The sequence below is a fragment of the Oncorhynchus mykiss genome, chromosome 23 (assembly GCF_057628025.1).
Source record: "Oncorhynchus mykiss isolate SJ-2025 chromosome 23, ASM5762802v1, whole genome shotgun sequence".
In the NCBI taxonomy this organism is placed as follows: domain Eukaryota; kingdom Metazoa; phylum Chordata; class Actinopteri; order Salmoniformes; family Salmonidae; genus Oncorhynchus; species Oncorhynchus mykiss.
The window spans coordinates 7,887,092-7,909,426 of NC_143044.1; the positions used below are offsets into that span (position 1 = coordinate 7,887,092).

At 44.4% G+C, this 22,335-nt stretch overlaps 1 protein-coding gene across 8 annotated transcripts in view; it reads left to right on the forward strand.

The window, feature by feature from the left end:
• LOC110502352 (KH domain-containing RNA-binding protein QKI) overlaps positions 1-22,335 on the forward strand; it is a 149,771-nt gene that overhangs the window by 71,962 nt on the left and 55,474 nt on the right. For all 8 annotated transcript variants that reach the window (XM_090216682.1, XM_090216684.1, XM_090216683.1 and 5 more), the window contains 2 exons: positions 1,516-1,658; positions 21,753-21,869. In XM_090216682.1, the coding sequence (XP_090072808.1) occupies positions 1,516-1,658; positions 21,753-21,869 (260 nt within the window). The remainder of the gene's footprint in view (positions 1-1,515; positions 1,659-21,752; positions 21,870-22,335) is intronic.

Here is a 22,335-nt window from a genome sequence, read left to right on the forward strand (position 1 = left end):
CAGGCCCAGCAGTTAGACTTGTTTATTGAGGTCATGCCAGAGGTTACATGACTCCCCAGTCTGCTGTCTATTGTGAGTTTCGGTATTGCTCTGTAGCTTTCAAGTAAGCTTCTCAAATTGCTGTATATGTCGTTTTTTTATTCCTTAAACGTGTGTGTGTGTGTGTGTGTGTGCCATAGACACCTAATTCCTTAAACGTGTGTGTGTGTGCCATACACACATTTAAGGAAATGGGTGTCTATGTGCATTAGACACCCATTTCCTTAAACATGTGTGTATTGTTGGATTAACTGATGTGGTGAATTTAAGTTATCTATCTAAAATATGTCTGTGTGAGATTGCATACATTTATTTATTTTCAGTAATAGGGGTCCAATTGGCAGGCTTGATAGTTGTCAGCTATGAATTGTTTTGTTGTTTTCATGCTTTTCTTGAATGATTCCACACTCATTGTAGATGGATGATGGTGAGAAGAGATACTCAATAATCACTTTGGAAATCAAAGTCATTTCATACTATTTAGAGACGAAAGCCAGCCAGTGATGTTGCAATCATACATGCATTTTAAACCTGTCTGTGGCCAGCTGTCTTCCTGCAACAGTGTATTCTTTCAGGCAGACTATCGCAGATGTGTTGTTTATGCATGTTTGCCCATAGTCTTCTCATCATAATGTCCTTTAATCTGTGACCAGAGGTGTGTAGGTGAGGGCAGATGTGGTAAGATCTTATGTCTGTAGACCAGTTGGAGATGGCTATGGGAGATGGCTATGGGAGATGGCTATGGGAGATGGCTATGGAAGGTGGCTATGGGAGGTGGCGTTGGCTATGGGAGGTGGCGTTGGCTATGGGAGGTGGCGTTGGCTATGGGAGGTGGCGTTGGCTATGGGAGGTGGCGTTGGCTATGGGAGGTTGGCTATGGGAGGTTGGCTATGGGAGGTTGGCTATGGGAGGTTGGCTATGGGAGGTTGGCTATAGGAGATAGCTATAATAGGTGCTTGTCCCTATACCTCTCATACGGATGTCCTAAAACACTTGATTCTTCAACTGCTGTGTAGGGAATATATTTCCTTGCTGCCACAGATGATGTAGTTGTATGAGCGGGTCTATGCCACAGATGATGTAGTTGTATGAGCGGGTCTATGCCACAGATGATGTAGTTGTATGAGCGGGTCTATGCCACAGATGATGTAGTTGTATGAGCGGGTCTATGCCACAGATGATGTAGTTGTATGAGCGGGTCTATGCCACAGATGATGTAGTTGTATGAGCGGGTCTATGCCACAGAATGTAGTTGTATGAGCGGGTCTATGCCACAGATGATGTAGTTGTATGAGCGGGTCTATGCCACAGATGATGTAGTTGTATGAGCGAGTCTATGGCCCCGTTTTGGTCCTTCTTTGTTATGGTGTGACTGGTATCCTTACCAATCTGCGTGACTACAACGGTGTTGTACAGTACCCACTTTGTTCTGAATATCATCTGACTGGCGTGTTTGCTTCTCCTCCTGTCCGCCAGAGATCAGCCGTGTACGGAAGGACATGTACAACGACACGCTAAACGGCAGCACAGAGAAGCGGAGCAGTGAGCTCCCAGACGCAGTGGGCCCCATGGTGCAGCTCCAGGAGAAACTATTTGTGCCTGTGAAAGAGTACCCCGATGTGAGTACAATCTTTTTTCTGATTGCACACACACACACACACACACACACACACACACACACACACACACACACACACACATACGAAGATACTCACACACACACACACACACACATACGAAGATACTCACACACGGGTTATCTCCGCACTGCTGCTAGCAGGGAAATACACACACACACACACACACACACGCACAGGCACGCCTGAAGGACGACCACAAGTCTACGATGAAAAATGTATGTTTGCGTCAAGGCACTTTCCCTAGATGAATATTAATAATATAACTGTGGGTAAACTGGGTGTGGCCTCATTCAGTGTCAGCCTTATTGGATTACCAAGTTCTTACAGGTCCTGGTAATCTACTTTCTTCTGTGTTAGAGGGTGGGCCCAATGTCATAGTTATTGATTGGGTTAAGAGTTCTGGGTGCAGTGGGATTCTGACTGGGCACCATGTAAACCCCGAGGGGGGGGGGGGGGGCTACTGTTATTGGACGGATCCATCCACATGTGAAGAATAGTCACCACTAGTTATTTATTGACTTGGGCTTGCATAATGGCACTCACCCAGTACTCTCAGCACTACATTGTTGAAAGATACAGTTTATATCAACCCATAAACTTGCGAAAGTTGTGTTGTTTCGGTATTTAAAATATTATTTCTGAACTGCTGTGCTGTTTCTTTACCTCAGTATTATTAGTCATGTAAACGTGTCGTGTAAGGAGAAATTAAGAAACAACAGAAACAAGATTAACCTAACTAAGTCAGAGGCTATGCCACTTGGTAGCCTGCACTCTGTACCTAATACTTCTCCCCCTTCCCTTTTAAATGGTCTCCCTCAGGTTTCATGTATCTGGGTATATTTGTTACTCCTAAATTCCAGCAAATGTACAAAGCCAATTTTGTTCCCTTGTTTGATACAATAAGACAGGATCTGGAGCGCTGGAACTCTCTCCCGATTTCTTGGTTGGGTAGGATATCCCTCTTGAAAATGAACATTTTACCTAGACTACTTTACCCAATCCAAATGATCCCAGTATTACTCTCCAATAAGGTAATAAAGGATGTAAATTGATGGCTAAGTTCCTTTATATGGAGTAAACGCAAACCAAGACTTAAGATGGCAATATTGCAGCTGCCAAGTTCTATGGGCGGCTTGGACCTGCCCAATATCAGGTTCTATCAATGGTGTGCCCACCTTTGTTATATTTCTGACTGGATCACAAATGATGACTCCTCTATTTGGTTAGACATTGAGACTTCTCTTTCAAAATACCCCTTACAGGATCTTTTATTTTTCAGAAGTTTTAAGTCTGTAGAAGATCACTGTAATAATCCCGTTACACTTAACACACTCAAAGTATGGAGGTCAGTTCAACGCTTCCTGGGAAGGTCCAAACTAACCTCTGCTCTTCACCCAATTCTTAACAATCCAGATTTCAGTCCAGGATTGCTGGATGCCGGCTTTAACTCTTGGCTTAATAAGGGCATACGCAGGCTAAATGACTTATTTGTTGATAAGATTTTGTTGTCATTTGAGCAGATGGTCGAGAAATATCGACTCCCAAAGCAGGACTTTTTCCGCTTCCTACAAGTAAGACATTATATCCTGAAGGGCACCACCTTAATTGGTAACCCTGATGTGTCTGTCATTGAAAGAATGCTTTTTTTCCCACAAAGGAAAATGTCTGTAAGTCTATTTTATGATACTTTAAGGTCCCTTTCTGCTGTCAACACACAGAGGGTGAAACAAGTGTGGGAGAAAGAATTGTCTGTTACTATTGACGAAGAGATGTGGGAGGACATTTGGAGATATGCAAAAACAATATCTAAATGTAATCGTACTAGAGCAATCCAATTAAGAATAATACACAGATTGCATATATCCCCAAATCGCAGACATGCTTTTAGCCCCACCTCCTCTTCCCCTCAGTGTCTTAAATGCAAAACTGATACAGGCACCCTAACACATTGTTTATGGTCATGTACCAAAATACAAAGATACTGGTCTGGTGTTCTGCAAGAAATTGAAAAGATCCTAGGGGTTGATCTAGAATTGGACCCAGTTTCTTTACTGTTGGGTCTCCCTAGTAGGCATGCTACTTCTGTGGGTAAGAGGAGGCTTTACAACATCCTTACCTTCGCAGCGAGGAAAAACATCCTTTTACAGTGGATTAGTGATAAGCTTCCTTCTATTAAAGATTGGCATAAGATACTATTTGAATGGGTGCCTCTGGAATATCTGACATGTACATTGCATTCTAAAACAGACCAGTTCTACAAAGTATGGGAACCTTATCTAAATTACCTAGAACCAGAGGTATCAGCTATTATGCTGCAAGGATTATCGTAGAATGACGGGGATGTATGTATTTCAGAACTACACTGTACGTTCCATGTGTGGAACCTAACCTCTTGGTTTAAACTGAGCTTTTTTGTTTAATTTCTGTTTGTAAGTTTGTTTAAAATGTATGTATTGAGAGACGCAATGATGGTGATGGGGTGAGAGAAGCTTTCTGTGTGCTTTGTCTCTGTTGTTGTATCTCTTAATATGGGTGAAAATTGTAAAATTCCAATAAAAATACTGTTAAAAAAAAATAAAAAATAAAATAAAATAAACAACAGAAATGCATCAGGCAGTGGGCACTAGGCGGAGGATTGCATCATCTACGTAAGTCCCCACGTTGAACTTACCTCAACCGTGTGCGTTTGTTCTAACTCGCACCTGAAACTATCCGCCTCGTAGTTAACAAATCTTTTAAGCAATCACCCTCAGATCCTGCTCACCTAAGCCTGGTCCAGGGGGAGCGAGCCGAGCTCCGAGCTGATTGATCCCAATTAACTTGTTCTTCTGAGAGGCTGATTCTTGCGTGGGCAGCATTAATGGAGTTGAGTCATTGGAGGTTTAAAATCACAGCTCCAGTCCGGATTCATCTACTGTATTTCTGCTGAGGTTTTAAGGCTTTTCAAAGGTTGTTTATGCCACCGTTTTTCACCTGGGGGAAAACAGTAGTAGTTAAGTCAGAGTACACAGACCACCCACGATACAGACTGCCTCCTGCTGACCACCTACAGGACAAATACTGGTTGAATCAACGTTGTTTCCACTTCATTTCAACCCCCCAACAAATTCAATGTGATGACGTTGAATCAATGTGGAAAACGGATTGTATTTGCAAAAGTTATACATGTAAGGGAATTTTCTCTGTTTTTCAACAACGTTTAACCTAAATCCAACGACATGGTGAATTTGTTGGTTGATTTCACGTTGAATTCCCGTTAGTTGAATTCCCGTTAGTTGAATTCCCATTAGTTGAATTACCGTTAGTTGACAACTCAACCAAACACAAACTTGACGTCTGTGCTCAGTGGATTTTGTACAGAACTGCTTTTTTTGTTGTTGTTGCATGTTATGAATTCATAATAGATTGGGAATATGGATGGCTATAGATGGTATGAGATAATAATGTGTCTGTCTGCCTGTATTGGATGTAGGGGGTGTGAGAAAATGTTGTCGATCTCTTGAGTCTCTCTCTCTCTTTCCCAGTCAGTGTGTCTTGGCCTGCTCTTCTAGTCTCCGGTAAAGGACAGCAGCAGCAGAGTGAGTGTCGATGCAGGTTGTCCTTGCTGCTCTGAAGGACAGGGAGGATCATTATTACTGAGGATGGGTTCATTAGGAACACTGAGAGATTATATGAGAGGGCTTCATATAGCCCCCAGCTGAGAGTTCTGGAGCCGTGTGTGTGTGTGTGTGTGTGTGTGTGTGTGTGTGTGTGTGTGTGTGTGTGTGTGTGTGTGTGTGTGTGTGTGTGTGTGTGTGTGTGTGTGTGTGTGTGTGTGTGTGTGTGTGTGTGTGTGTGTGTGTGTGTGTGTGTGTGTGTGTGTGTGGTTTTGCATACATGCTTATCATTACTGACAATAAGAGTTGATAGTGTTTGTGACCGGAAGGATCAGTTAAAATGGCGCCGAAGAGGATGGCTGATGTTTTACATGCTCACAACCAACTGTGCTATTTTGTTAGTTTTTTTTGTGTTGTTTGTAACTTATTTTTTAACTTATTTTGTACATAATATTGCTGCTACCATCTCTTATGACCGAAAATAACTTCTGGACATCAGAACAGCGATTACTCACCTCGAACTGGAAGAAGCTTTTTCCTTTGACAAGTCCGACAAGAAGGATATACTGCTTTCCCGGGTACAGGCCCAAATCCCCGTCATTTGCGTGAAGAAAAGATGGAGGAAAACAAGGCGCAGATCGGGCTGCCTTTTGAGAATCCGTAGGCAAACTCCCACTGCCATCCGTTCTACTGGCTAACGTGCAATCATTGGAAAATAAAATTACAATTATAGTACCAACGGGACATTAAAAACTGTAATATCTTATGTTTCACCGAGTCGTGGCTGAACGACGACACGGATAATATAGAGCTGGCGGGATTTTCCATGCACCGGCAGAAAAGAGAGTCTGGTAAGACTAGGGTTGGCGGTGTGTGTCTATTTGTCAATAACAGCTGTTGCGCAATGTCTAATATTAGAGAAGTCTCAAGGTATTGCTCACCTGAGGTAGAATACCTAGAATATAAGCTGTAGACCACACTATCTACCAAAGAGAGTTCCCAGCTATATTATTCATAGCCGTCTATTTTCCACCACAAACCAATGCTGGCACTAAGACCGCACTCAACCAACTCTGTAAGGCCATAAGCAAACAAGAAAATGCTCATCCAGAAGTGGCACTCCTAGTGGCCAGGGACTTTAATGCAGGCAAACTTAAATCAGTTTTACCAGATTTACCAGCATGTCACATGAGCAACCAGAGGGAAAAAAACTATACCACCTTTACTCCACACACAGAGATGCATACAAAGCTCTCCACCGCCCTCCATTTAGCAAATATGACCATAATTCTATCCTGCTGATTCCTGCTCACAAGCAAAAACTAAAGCAGGAAGTACCAGTGACTTGCTCAATACAGAAGTGGTCAGATGACGTGGATTCTACTCTACAGGACTGTTTTGCTAGCACAGAATGGAATATGTTCTGGGATTCATCCAATGGCATTGAGGGGTATACCACCTCAGTCATCGGCTTCATCAATAAGTGCATTGACGACGTCGTTCCCACAGCGACCGTACGTACATATCCCAACCAGAAGCCATGAATTACAGGCAACATCTGCATCAAGCTAAAGGCTAGAGCTGCCGCTTTCAGGGAGCGGGATACTAATCCGGAACCTTACAAGAATTTCCGTTATGCCCTGAGACGAACCATCAAACAAGCAAACTGTCAATACAGGATTAAGATTGAATCCTAATACAGCGGCTCTGACGCTCTTCGGATGTGGCAGGGCTTGAAAACTATTACAGACTCCAAAGGGAAACCAATACGTGAGCTGCCCAGTGACGCGAGCCTGCCAGACGAGCTAAATGCCTTTTATGCTCGCTTCAAGGCAAGCAACACTGAAGCATGTGTGATAACACTCTTGGTAGCCGATGTGAGCAGGACCTTTAAACAGGTCAGCATTCACAAAGTCGCGGGCCCAGACAGATTACCAGGACGTGTACTCAAAGCATGCGCAGGCCAACTGGCAAGTGTCTTCACTGACATTTTCAACCTCTCCCTGACCGAGTCTGTAATACCTAGATGTTTCAAGCAGACCACCATAGTCCCTGTGCCCAAGGAAGTGAAGGTAACCTGCCTAAATTATTATCACCCTGTAGCACTCACGTCAGTAGCCATGAAGTGCTTTGAAAGGCTGGTCATGGCTCATGAACACCATTATCCCAGAAACCCTAGACCCACTCCAATTTGCATACCAACCCAACAGATCCACAGATGACGCAATCTCAATCGCTCTCGACACTGCCCTTTCCCACCTGGACAAAAGGAACACCTATGTGAGAATGCTGTTCATTGACTACAGCTCAGCGTTCAACACCATAATGCCCACAAAGCTCATCACTAAGTTCAGGGCCTTGGGACTAAACACCTCCCTCTGCAACTGGATCCTGGACTTCCTGGCGGGCCTCCTCCAGGTGGTAAGGGTAGGCAACAACACGTCTGCCATACCGATCCTCAACACTGGGGACTGTACTTAGTCCGACCGGGAACTCCCTGTTCACCCACGTCTGCGTGGCCAAACACGACTCCAACACCATCATTAAGTTTGCGGACGACACAACAGTGGTAGGCCTGATCACCAACAACGATGAGACAGCCTATAGGGCGGAGGTCAGAGACCTGGCAGTGTGGTGCCAGGACAACAACCTCTCCCTCGATGTGAACAAGACAAAGGTGCTGATCGTGGACTACAGGAAAAGGAGGGCCAAACAGGCCCCCATTAACATCGACAGGGCTGTAGTGGAGCGGGTCAAGAGTTTCAAGTTCCTTGAGGTCCACATCACCAACACACTATCATGGTCCAAAAACACCAAGACAGTCGTGAAGAGGGCACAACAAAACCTTTTCCCCATCGGGAGACTGAAAAGATTTGGCATGGGTCCCCAGATCCTCAAAATGTTCTCCAGCTGCACATACCGGTTGCATCACCGCCTGGTATGGCAACTGCTCGGCATCTGACCATAAGGCACAACAGAGGGTCATCACTGGGGCTAAGCTTCCTGCCATCCAGGATCTATATACAGTGGGGCAAAAAAGTATTTAGTCAGCCACCAATTGTGCAAGTTCTCCCACTTAAAAATATGAGAGAGGCCTGTAATTTTCATCATAGGTACACTTCAACTATAACAGACAAAATGAGAGAGAAAGAATTCCAGAAAATCACATTGTAGGATTTTTTATGAATTTATTTACAAATTATGGTGGAAAATAAGTATTTGGTCACCTACAAACTAGCAAGATTTCTGGCTCTCACCGACCTGTAACTTCTTTAAGAGAGTCCTCTGTCCTCCACCTGTATTAATGGCACCTGTTTGAACTTGTTATCAGTATAAAAGACACCTGTCCACAACCTCAAACAGTCACACTCCAAACTCCACTATGGTCAAGACCAAAGAGCTGTCAAAGGACACCAGAAACAAAATTGTAGACCTGCACCAGGCTGGGATGACTGAATCTGCAATAGGTAAGCAGCTTGGTTTGAAGAAATCAACTGTGGGAGCAATTATTAGGAAATGGAAGACATACAAGACCACTGATAATCTCTCTCGATCTGGGGCTCCACACAAGATCTCACCCCGTGGGGTCAAAATTATCACAAGAACGGTGAGCAAAAATCCCAGAATCACACGGGGGGACCTAGTGAATGACCTGCAGAGAGCTGGGACCAAAGTAACAAAGCCTACCATCAGTAACACACTACGCCGCCAGGGACTCAAATCCTGCAGTGCCAGACGTGTCCCCCTGCTTAAGCCAGTCCAGGCCCGTCTGAAGTTTGCTAGAGAGCATTTGGAGGATCCAGAAGAAGATTGGGAGAATGTCATATGGTCAGATGAAACCAAAATATAACTTTTTGGTAAAAACTCAACTCGTCGTGTTTGGAGGACATAGAATGCTGAGTTGCATCCAAAGAACACCATACCTACTGTGAGGCATGGGGGTGGAAACATCATGCTTTGGGGCTGTTTTTCTGCAAAGGGACCAGGACGACTGATCTGTGTAAAGGAAAGAATGAATGGGGCCATGTATCATGAGATTTTGAGTGAAAACCTCCTTCCATCAGCAAGGGCATTGAAGATGAAACATGGCTGGGTCTTTCAGCATGACAATGATCCCAAACACACCCCCCGGGCAACAAAGGAGTGGCTTCGTAAGAAGCATTTCAAGGTCCTGGAGTGGCCTAGCCAGTCTCCAGATCTCAACCCCATAGAAAATCTTTGGAGGGAGTTGAAAGTCCGTGTGGCCCAGCAACAGCCCCAAAACATCACTGCTCTAGAGGAGATTTGCATGTAGGAATGGGCCAAAATACCAGCAACAGTGTGTGAAAACCTTGTGAAGACTTACAGAAAACGTTTGACCTCTGTCATTGCCAACAAAGGGTATATAACAAAGTATTGAGATAAACTTTTGTTATTGACCAAATACTTATTTTCCACCATAATTTGCAAATAAATTCATAAAAAATCCTACAATGTGATTTTCTGGATTTTTTTTCTAATTTTGTCTGTCATAGTTGAAGTGTACCTATGATGAAAATTACAGGCCTCTCTCATCTTTTTAAGTGGGAGAACTTGCACAATTGGTGGCTGACTAAATACTTTTTTGCCCCACTGTAATAGGCGCTGTCAGAGGACAGCCCATAAAATTGTCAGACTCCAGTCACCCAAGTCATAGACTGTTTTCTCTGCTACCGCACGACAAGCGGTACCGGAGCGCCAAGTCTAGGACCAAAAGGCTCCTCAACAGCTTCTATCCCCAAGCCATAAGACTGCTAAACAATTAATCAAATGGCCACCAGACTATTTACATTGACACCCCTCCTCCATTTGTTTTATACACTGCTGCTACTCACTGTTTATTGTCTATGCATTGTCACTTAACCCCTACCTTCATGTACAAATTACCTTGACTAACCTGCACCCCTGCACACTGCATATGTGGGAACTCCTTCAAGACTATTGGAAAAGCATTCCAGGTGAAGCTGGTTGAGAGAATGCCAAAGAGTGTGCAAAGCTGTCATCAAGGCAAAGGGTGGCTATTTGAAGAATCTTAAATATAAAATATATTTTGATGATTTTCACACTTTTTTGGTTACTACATGATTTCATATGTGTTATTTCATAGTTTTGATGTCTTCACTATTATTCTATAATGTAGAAAATAGTATAAATAAAGAAAAACAGTGAATGAGTAGGTGTTCTAAAACTTTTAACCGGTAGTGTATATTTTCTTAATTACAGATGGCAGTTGTCATGACAGCCCAGTAAGATGGAGTCGTAGCTTTATTTCTGCAGTACCAAGGCAGAGCAGTAGATATGCCACATCCCTTCAGTCTTTATAAACAGCCATTTTCAACAAACTAGACTAGACAATAAAAATCTAAGTAATGAAAAAGTTCAAATAATACTTTTCATTGTCGTCGTCCCCCTCCCTTTTTGTACACTGCTGCTACTCGCTGTTTATTATCTATGCATAGTCACTTCACCCCCACCTACATGTACAAGTTACCTTGACTAACCTGTACCCACGCACACTGACTCGGTACCGGTACCCCCTGTACAGTGAGGGAAAAAAGTATTTGATCCCCTGCTGATTTTGTACGTTTGCCCACTGACAAAAAAAATATCAGTCTATCATTTTAATGGTAGGTTTATTTGAACAGTGAAAGACAGAATAACAACAAAAAAATCCAGAAAAAATGCATGTCAAAAATGTTATAAATTGATTTGCATTTTAATGACGGAAATAAGTATTTGACCCCCTCTCAATCAGAAAGATTTCTGGCCCCCAGGTGTCTTTTATACAGGTATCGAGCTGAGATTAGGAGCACACTCTTAAAGGGAGTGCTCCTAATCTCAGTTTGTTACCTGTATAAAAGACACCTGTCCACAGAAGCAATCAATCAGATTCCAAACTCTCCACCATGGCCAAGACCAAAGTGCTCTCCAAGGATGTCAGGGACAAGACTGTAGACCTACACAAGGCTGGAATGGGCTACAAGACCATCGCCAAGCAGCTTGGTGAGAAGGTGACAACAGTTGGTGCGATTATTCGCAGATGGAAGAAACACAAAAAAACTGTCAATCTCCCTCGGCCTGGGGCTCCATGCAATATCTCACCTCGTGGAGTTACAATAATCATGAGAACGGTGAGAAATCAGCCCAGAACTACACTGGAGGATCTTGTCAATGATCTCAAGGTAGCTGGGACCATAGTCACCAAGAAACCAATAGGTAACACACTGCACCGTGAAGGACTGAAATCCTGCAGCGCCTGCAAGGTCCCCCTGCTCAAGAAAGCACATATACATGCCCGTCTGAAGTTTGCCAATAAACATCTGAATGATTTAGTGGACTACTGGGTGAAAGTGTTGTGGTCAGATGAGACCAAAATGGAGCTCGTGTTTAGAGGAGGAGGAATGCTGCCTATGACCCCAAGAACACCATCCCCACCATCAAACATGGAGGTGGAAACATTATGCTTTGGGGGTGTTTTTCTGCTGCCAGGACAACTTCACCGCATCAAAGGGACGATGGACAGGCCATGTACCGTCAAATCTTGGGTGAGAACCTCCTTCCCTCAGCCAGGGCTTTGAAAATGGGTCGTGGATGGGTATTCCAGCATGACAATGACCCCAAACACACGGCCAAGGCAACAAAGGAGTGGCTCAAGAAGAAGCACATTAAGGTCCTGGAGTGGCCTAGCCAGTCTCCAGACCTTAATCCCATAGAAAATCTGTGGATGGAGCTGAAGGTTCGAGTTGCCAAACGTCAGCCTCGAAACCTTAATGACTTGGAGAAGATCTGCAAAGAGGAGTGGGACAAAATCCCTCCTGAGATATGTGCAAACCTGTTGGCCAACTACGAGAAACATATGACCTCTGTGATTACCAACAAAGGTTTTGCCACCAAGTACTAAGTCATGTTTTGCAGAGGGGTCAAATATTTATTTCCCTCATTAAAATGCAAATCAATTTATAACATTTTTGACATGCGTTTTTCTGGATTGTTTTGTTGTTATTCTGTCTCTCACTGTTCAAATAAACCTACCATTAACATGATAGACTGATCATTTCTTTGTCAGTGGGCAAAAGTACAAAATCAGCAGGGGATCAAATACTTTTTTTCCCTCACTGTATATAGCCTCGCTATTGTTATTTTATTGTGTTACATTTGATTCTTTTTTACTTTGAGTTTATTTGGTAAATATTTTCTTAACTCTTCTTGAACTGCACTGTTGGTTAAGGGCTTGTAAGTAAGCATTTCACGGTAAAGTCTACACTTGTTGTATTCATCGCACGTGACAAATAAAGTTTGCTCTGATTTTGATTTGATTTTGACCTAGTTGAGAGGTGTGAGCAAAGCTTCTTCATTTTAACTCGTGGAATAAGGAGTACGGGAATATGACATTCTATCATTTGGAGAGTAGTGTTTTGGTTGAGGGTGCAGCACCCCTTTGCTAATTGCAGAGGACCCCCATGTAGGAAACCATTAACTTAAAACTCTCAGCTCTATGGTTCTTCATGGAACTGCTTCTGAAGCACTCCAATTCTAGCACCAGGTGGCATGCGAGGGTGGGGGTAGAGAGGGAATGTAGGGGAGGGGGGTTACTGAGGGATACCCATTACCTCCACCTGGGGGGGTGATGGTTAAGGGCAGGCATGGGGTACTACCCTGGTGAGGGAGGAGGGTTAGAGGGAGTAATGGTGGGGTTTAAGGAGGGAGTGGAAGTGTCACAATCAAGGATAGGGTGGGAGAGATGTTGATGTTTTTATTTATTATGGAATCCCATCTACTCTTCCTGTGGTCCAGCAAAATTAAGCCAATTATACATTTTAAAAACCAATTACAATTACAATACATTCATAACAGATTTCACAACGTAGTAAGTGTGTGCCCTTGATATGAGGGAACCTACCACTGTGTGGGTGGGCGAGTTGATGATGAATGTGTGTGTGAGATGAGTTGTGGGAATTGGGGCAGGGGAGTCGTGGCCTGGTCTGTCTGATAAAGAGAGAAGACATTCTCTCGGGTCTCACCCTCGTCACTGGGACAGGAGAGCAGCGGCACGGAAATGAATTTCCCCCTTCAAACTCCTCGCAGCACTGCTGCCACTGTTTTGGCAGCCCACACCCATTCCAATTTGCTGAACAATGTTATTAGGCAATGAAAGACAGGAATCCAGGAGAGCATTGCCTCACACTGAGTTTTTGTTTTTGTTTGGGTATTTCTCTCGTGTGTGTGTGTGTGTGTATGTGTGAGTGAGAAAGAGAGGGTGTGTGTGTTGAAAAAGAAAGGGGGAATAGTGTGGTTAATGTATTGTTTTCTAGTGGACTATAAATACATTTCAGGAGTTTGTGGGGACAAAGCTTTTAATTGTGCTCAATACAACAGTGTGAGGTTGAGGGAGAGGGACAGGCAATGGAAATGAGCTGTTGTCATCAATCATTTGGCTGCTGCGTGTCCTTTTCTGGGTCATGCTCGTCCACAGCAGAGATGAGAGAGAGAGACCATCACTGATTTATTAATCATTAGAAGCATGTGTGGCTGGATTCATTCTCCCACAGTCCTCTCATTTGGCCTTGGCCATCCTTCACACACCTCAAGGAGGGAGGGAGACGGGGAGGGAGAGAGAGACGGTGGGGGAAGAGACCGGGAGGGAGGGAGGGAGAGACAGACAGGGAGGGAGGGAGAGAGGGAGGGAAAGGGACAGGGAGGGAGGGAGAGAGACAGACAGACAGAGAGGGAAGAATAAAGAGTGGAGATAGGCAATTTGGAAGGGTGTGTGTGTGTGTGTGCATATGCACATGTGCTATGTATGTACTCTCTCTCCCTATTTGAAGAATAAGCACTCTAGCAGAGAGACAGCATTAGTGGATGTAATTTATCCATCACTCCAGGTGTCTTACTTTTAATTGAGTGACGCAGAGAGACCCAAACTGGACTGGGACTAGATTGAGCAGCTGCTTTTTCCAGTGTTTTTTGTGTGGGGGGTGGGGGGTGGGCGTGTGTTGTCCCTGCGTAGGTGGTTTATGTGTGTGTGTGTGTTTGTCCGCACATTTGTTTGTGTGTGAGAGAGAGAGACAGAGGGAGAGAGGGCTGGGAGGAGTGACCTTGACTTTAAGAGGTCAGTCCTCCCTCCCATCTATGCTGCGTGAGGTCCACTTGAGGTGCAGAGAAGTGAGTAAAAGGGTGAGGGGGGGGGGGGCTGTCTGTGATTAGGTGAACTATGCCGTATAAATTAGCCCCCTCATTATTGTGATGATAAGAAACCGAGCTAGACGCAGGGGAGATAGGAAGGTGCCAGCAACACAGCAACACAGGCGTTGTGGGTCACAAGCATGGCTAATGAAGGTTAATTAGGGTTCATTAGAACATTAGGACTGCTAAGCTGACACACAGCATCATCACCCGGGAGGGGATGAGGCTCACCTCATTCTGTCATCCAACACACACTGCTCAAACGGATGACGAAATGCCAATATGGCATTCTACTAAATCTATGGTTATGGGGAGGAAAATCCTTTGCTTATGAAGAGTCAGTTAGAAGATTCGGTAGCACTTTATTTGGATAGTTCCATGGACAGTGAGGGCCAAAAGTATTTGGACAGTGACAAATGTTTAGTTGTTTTGGGTTCTGTACTCCAGTTCTTTGGATCTGAAATGGTACAATGACTATGAGGTTAAAGTGCAGACTGTCAGCTTTCATTTCAGGGTATTTTCATCCATATCAGGTGAACCGTTTACAAATTACAGCATTTTTTGTACATAGTCCCCCCGATTTTTAGGTGACCGAAAGTATTTGGACAAATTCACTTATGTGTATTAAAGTAGTCAAAAGTTTAGTGTTTTGTCCCATATTCCAAGCACACAATGACTATATCAAGTGTGTAACTCTACACACTTGTTGGATGCATTTGCAGTTTGTTTTGGATGTGTTTCAGATTATTTTCTGCCCAATAGAAATGAATGGTAAATCATGTAGTGTCATTTTGGAATCACTTTTATTGTAAATAAGAATAGAATATGTTTCTGAACACCTCTACATTAATCTGGATGCTACCATGATTACAGGTAATCATGGATGAATCGTGAATAACGATGAGTGAGTAAGTTAGAGACACAAAGATCAAACCCCCAAGACATGCTAACCTCTCACCATTACAATAACAGGGGAGGTGAGCATTTTTGGGAGGGGATGATATTTATGCCCCTGTAACTTTCTCATTGAATGTTTTCATAATTTATCTGCAGATAATCGCCAAGAAGCTGCCTTCCGGTATGCAAATGGAGGAGCCAAAAGAACGACTCCGCTCATCGATGCGATTCGGTTTCCGTTCACCTAAAATATCTGTTCAAAAAGAGCCGCTTGCCCATCACTAGGCTACACTGACGAGACACTTTCAAGGGAAAGGGGAATTACAACTGAATGCATTCATGTGAAGATATGTTTTCAGCGTTTAACCCAACCCCTCTGAATCCGAGAGCTGGGGGGGGCTGCCATAATCGACGTCCAGGTCATCGGCGCCCGGGGAGCAGTTCTTGTTGGGGTTAACTTGTCCTGGAGCGCTACCGTGGGCATATAACTACGTTGCATGATTTATGGATCGCAAAGGCATATAGGAGATTGACTTTATTTCGGTCAGTTCGACACCTGTTATACACTAGCCAACGCAAGCTGTCAATCAAAGAACAGCAAATAGCCTATGCGCCCTGAGACTGTGACTGACTATAGGCCTACGAAACAGGCAAAATAAAAGAATAATTCACAATGAAGTGGATTTCATGGGGCGTGTAAATTCACTCACAGGAGACGATGAAGCATCATGCTCTCACTCTGTGGAAGAAATTAGACTGCAGACAGACCCCCCCCCTCTCATCAACCAACCACAGCGCACAACGATAACGCGCGTACCGAGAGGCGGGACAGACAGCATTCTGACAAACCGGCAGTGTTTCCCTGTCCTTGCTCGCTTTGTGATTGACAAGCGCCTGTCCTGCCCAAAGATCACTAGAAGATGCATGTTGTTCATTCTAGCGGGAGAAGGCTATAAGGACTCTTCTGACCCGTGAATTGAAACGTTTAAGTGAAAAGAAGCCTAGTTTAATTCATGAATTGGAGAAAAAAAAGTTGATTACGGAAACCCCTGTTTCATGTTCAAACATGCATAAAAGATATTTGAAAGGTCAATTATGAGAAGGTCAATAATCACACGCACATTCCCACACACGCTCACCTCTTGAAAGAGCTATCTGGCCTTTCTTCCTGCACGCTCGCCCTCTGGTCCTCCGTAATAATGAAAACAAAAGACAATCCTGCAGAAGGGAATTAGAGCAGAGTGCTATTAGAAGTCACGCAGTAATTAATTTGCCTATTAAAGTAGCTCGTTTATCTTCATAAAACAATGAGATCGGTGTGAGTGTGTGCCGATTGGTCCAGCATGCTCTCGGTTTAAAATGGCCTTAATTACTTTAGGTTTTTATTGTAGTTGATGGAAAACATACTTAATCTCCACTGCCCAGATTGGATAAATAGGGCGAGTCCTTTAAAAGCAGATATTAGACATTCCATTAGCTTCGATGGATTTTCTCACTCTCCACTTCCCTCTCTCTCTTAGTTTAGGGGGAGGAGTGGAGGTGGGTTGTGTCATTGCTGGGGCCACTGACTCAATCTGTCTCTGTCCTGTTGGCCTCTCCAGCTGGCTGCTCTGATCGATACTATGGATGGGGGTTTGGATCCACTATTTTACTGCCATGATTTGAACTTACTCCATCCACCCGGTCCAGTGTCCCACCCGTCCACCCTAGAAATGTCGGAAATTGTGCAGTTGGGCCAAGAGACTCACTTGCTTTATAAACACGCGGACAGTGGACATAAATACAGTATGTGTTTGACCCCAGTGCACCTGCTGCGCGGCCCTGTGTTGGTTCTTTAACAGGAAGAGAATGCCCAGTGTGATCCTGAGTGAGCTGCAGCTGCCATGCGGATCACTCGACGTCTGATAGAAAAGGTTAAATACAGGAAGTTAAGGCTGGGATGATACCAGTATCACAAGCATCCCCCCCCCCCCCATGGCATAAATGAGAACACAAAGCAGGCCGTAAAAAAACCCGCTGTGTGTCAAATGCGGTGTCCTGTGACTGTGGGTGACGACATGTCTTCCTAAAGAAGTGAAATTGTGTGTTTTGTTTCCTTGCCACGGTACTAACCAGGATTTGCGAAACTGGTATCGTCCCAGCCCTACTGGAAGAGGGACGTGAGGGGTAGGGTGGCACCCTCCACAAAGACGATTCCTGTCTGAAGCACACTTACCCTACCAATAACCTTCACGCAAATCCCCTCTCACCTTGCCAGTCCCTCACCCAGATTTCACTTGACAAGATGGGAGATGGGATTCTAATTCTGCCCTTTTTTATTCTCCTCGTCTCAAAACACATGCACGCGCAGGGAAAGCACACACACACAGGCACACACAGACACACACACGACTGTCCTCTCAACACACATGCACGCGCAGGGAAAGCACACACACACAGACACACACGACTGTCCTCTCAAAACACATGCACGCGCAGGGAAAGCACACACACACACACAGACACACACACGACTGTCCTCTCAAAACACATGCACGCGCAGGGAAAGCACACACACACCACTGTCCTCTCAAAATACATGCACGCGCAGGGAAAGCACACACACACAGACACACACACCACTGTCCTCTCAAAACACATGCACGCGCAGGGAAAGCACACACACACAGACACACACACCACTGTCCTCTCAAAACACACACAGCCTCACGATCCCCAATTCCCCACCTCAAAACTACTCGGAGGCATTCATCACTGCCAAATGCATCAAGGTACTCTACTTGGCATGATGGGTTAGGAGACTTGGAACACAAAATCTGGGCAGAGGAGGAGAGGAGAGAGGGATGCTCCTAAAGGAAGGATATCAACATGCAGGTGACAGAGGCAGACCGGAGGGAGACCAGAGGGGGTTGAGAAGTGTTGCTTCGAGTCCCCCTTTCACCTTCATGCTGTCACTTGCACTTTTTGTTGCGCCCGGGGTGTGTCACTATGAATAAGTCAGATGCTCTTTCATGACCTGTTTTTTTTAGTTTTTTTTAACGGAGGAGGGGATGTTTGACTATGCTAATGCGTTTGGCTTTTCATGCTTTGGAACACCAGAAGGGTTCCGACGGCTCAGATATTTTGTTGAAACGTCGTAGGTAGGGAAAATACAGGGGGGGGGGGGGGGGGGGGGTCCAGTAGATGGTCATCGTGATGTTGAGGTTGATGGTGATCTTCATCATCATCATGACAGTCAAGGTGTAAGAGAGAGAGAGAGAGAGAGAGCCTCGATGCGGAATCTCCTGGCAGCTGCGCCAAAGGTTTTCTTCTGAATTGTAGACTGAAAGGGATGGTTGTTCCGTGACTGGTGTCTCTGTATTGCACCGAACACGACGGCATCATGGTACAGGGAGACCTGCGTCAAGAGAGTGGAGATAACTCCTGTAGCCTGGCTTTTTGATTTACCTTCCCGGTGAATTTGAGCTGAGCTGTACTTGTGAAGATGAGGAAGTCCCGTGGTTTCTATGATTGTTCAGGCTCAAAAGGAACACATTTTTTTTTATCCGGGAGACAAGAAAGCGTGATTGACTAGAAGGACACCGCTGACTGAGCTCTCGAGCACCGTCATGCAAAAACCTGTATAGCTCTGGGATGCCCAATCAAAGTGAGATTGTCTTAAATTGCAGGCATGGAGGATTATGCAGAAAGCTGTCTCTATGGAGTGACCTGTGTCTCTATGGAGTGACCTGTGTCTCTATGGAGTGACCTGTGTCTCTATGGAGTGACCTGTGTCTCTATGGAGTGACCTGTGTCTCTATGGAGTGACCTGTGTTTCTATGGAGGGACCTGTGTCTCTATGGAGTGACCTGTGTCTCTATGCAGAGATATTGTCTTTGTTATTTATTCTCGTTGGAGAGTGGTGTGTGTGTGTATTGTGTATAGGGACATAGTGCATGGCAGAGCAGCAGAATGTGCCCTTTTCAACCATGCCAGGTGCAAACTCCTTACTTTGGCAGCTGACAAACGGCTAAAACAACTGGGCTTTCAGCGAGGTGCTGAAACACACAGAAAGGACAGCATGGGGTCTGTTTATTCTGTACACCTCAGTCCTTTAGAGGTTTGGTGGGTGAAACTGGAGATTCCACAATGTTTGTAGGCATTTCTTGTATATTCTGTACTTTCTTTCGGGTTGGTAGTCAAAGGTAAGCAAATAGATCGTCATGTTGCCGATGGACAGAATTTCCATAGCGAGGGAGAGACGAGAGGAAAAGGGGGGAGGCAGAGAGCAAAATTAAAAGAAGGGCATTGCTCTTGCTCATCGCACAGTACACAACTTTGGGCACGAGAGACGCAGAGCCAGCAGAAAGACAATATACACTGAACAAAAATATGAACGCAACATGTAAAGTGTTGGTCCCATGTTTCATGAGCTGAAATGACAGATCCCAGAAATTGTCCATACGCACAAGAAGTGTATTTCTCTCAAATTTTGCGCTCAAATTTGTTTATATCCCTGTTAATGAGCATTTCTCCCTTGCCAAGATAATCCATCCACCTGACAGGTGTGGCATATCAAGAAGCTGATTAAACAGCATAAAAGTTATAGAGGTTCACCTTGTGCAGTTTTGTCTCACAACACAATGCCACAAATGTCTCAAACTTTGAGGGAGCGTGCAATTGGCATGCTGACTGCAGGAATGTCAACCAGAGCTGTTGCCAGATAATTGAATGTTTATTTCTCTACCATAAGCCGCCTCCAACGTAGTTTTAGAGAATTTTCCAGTACGTTCAACCGGCCTCAATCCACAGACCAGGTGTATGGCGTTGTGACCAACATATTCAAATCTGTGTTCCCAGTCATGTGAAATCCATAGATTAGGGCCTAATGGTTAGGGCCGAATGAATTTATTTAAATGGACTGATTTCCTTATATGAACTGTAACTCAGTAAAATCTTCCGGACCTCATTTGAATGGATTGTCAATACTTCAAGCACAGCACTTTGATAGCCACAGAGGAGGGAGTAACCATAGTAGTCCATATGTTTCCCACAGCTCTTCGTCACTCACATCCTGTAGTGTCAAGTCGACTCTGATTCAAAACACTGTCAAAGTGAATGTACAGATGTAGGATCTTAATTTGATCACCCTGTTGCTGGAAATGTAAAACTTGTGGTGCATATCAGGTTTAAAAAAAGACTTCTCAACTTCTCAGCGTTTTCCACTTTTTACAATTCTGACTTGATTTTCCCCACACGAAAAATGTATCAACCCATTCAAAAATGTCCATTCATTATAATTATTTAAAAACAAATACAATTTTATTTGTCACATGTGCCGAATACAACAGGTGTAGACTTAAACTGTTTTCTTTACCGTTAATTGCTTACTTATGAGCCCTTTCCCAACCATTCAGAGTTAAAAAGTATCAAATGTGCTAATAAAAATAGAAAAGAGTAACACTATAAATAACAATAACGAGGCTATATACAAGGAGTACCGCTACCGAGTCCACATAATAATTCACATTTCCTGTTGCTGCAGGATTATTTTCCTGCTGTAGCAAAACAGCTCAAATTAAGATCTCACATCTGTATTGACATGAAGTGATCAGCGGAGATAATTGTGAATGCCAATCTTTAAAAACGTTAATTGTTCTTGCTCTGTTTCGTTTGAATCCAGTAGGTCTTGTTGCTATAAACTTGGCCAGTCAGTCAGTCCGTCTCTCTTGTCCTTTAAGGCCCAGGACCTGTCTGTGTGTCAGTCTCAGTCCCAGCTCATCGATATGCAGCAGCCCTCATGAGTCTTGACTGACAGGCAGTGTAAAGTCCAGTGAGGAGAAGAGCAGGGAGGAGCTGCTGATCGATGGGCGAAACGATTGCTGAGCCTTATCTTGTCAGCGGCGTCTGGTCGCAAGACACTCCCGATATCGGCTGCTTTTCAGCCGCCGTCGAGCGTCATTGTGTAAGAGCGCCAGGCGGGTGATGAGGGCGTGAGATTACAGCGAGGTGGGAGGGTCAAGCGAGGGGCTACCTCGTCTGCATCATCGCCTTGTTCTCTCGTTCTTTCTCTGTGTTTCCATATCTTTGAATCTGATCCCGCTCTCTTCTCAACATGTCAGGGTTGAGATAATCAGTTAATGTTTCCATTACAGATATGTTTCAACTGTCTACTATGTCCTCATACTTATCAATGATAAAGTGCCCTGTTGACTATGTTGAAGAACTGCTCTGGTTCTAAGCCCAGGTTCTAATTTGTGTGTGTGTGTGTGTGTGTGTGTGTGTGTGTGTGTGTGTGTGTGTGTGTGTGTGTGTGTGTGTGTGTGTGTGTGTGTGTGTGTGTGTGTGTGTGTGTGTGTGTGTGTGTGTGTGTGTGTGTGTGTTTGTTTCTCTCTGGCAGTTTAACTTTGTGGGCCGTATCCTGGGACCACGGGGGCTGACAGCCAAGCAGCTGGAGGCAGAGACAGGATGTAAAATCATGGTGCGCGGAAAAGGCTCCATGAGGGACAAGAAGAAGGTAAGGCGAGCACACACACACACACAACCACACACACTCAAACACAACCACACACTTGTTTGGTCTTGGGGACCTAAAATGTATATCCATTTAAAATCCTATTTCCCCTAACCCCTAACCTTAAACCTAAGCCTAACTTTAACCTATAATTTGAACCCTAAACCTAACCCCTAACCCTAATTCTAACCCTTAACCTTAAAATGTCCCCACAAGGGAGACTTTTCTGGTTTTACTATCCTTGTGTGGACTTTTGGGGATTTCAGGCCACCACGAGGATGGAAGAACAAGACCACACACACACACACACACACACACACTCTGGCACTATAAACTCACCCTCACACACAGATTGCTATTTACAAAGTAAAACCTTACTTCATTTTCTCTCGTTATTTGTCTTTTCTCAGATGCCTTCCATTGATACAGGCTCCAGTCATTGTGTAAAACTGTGTGTTTCCCTACTGTG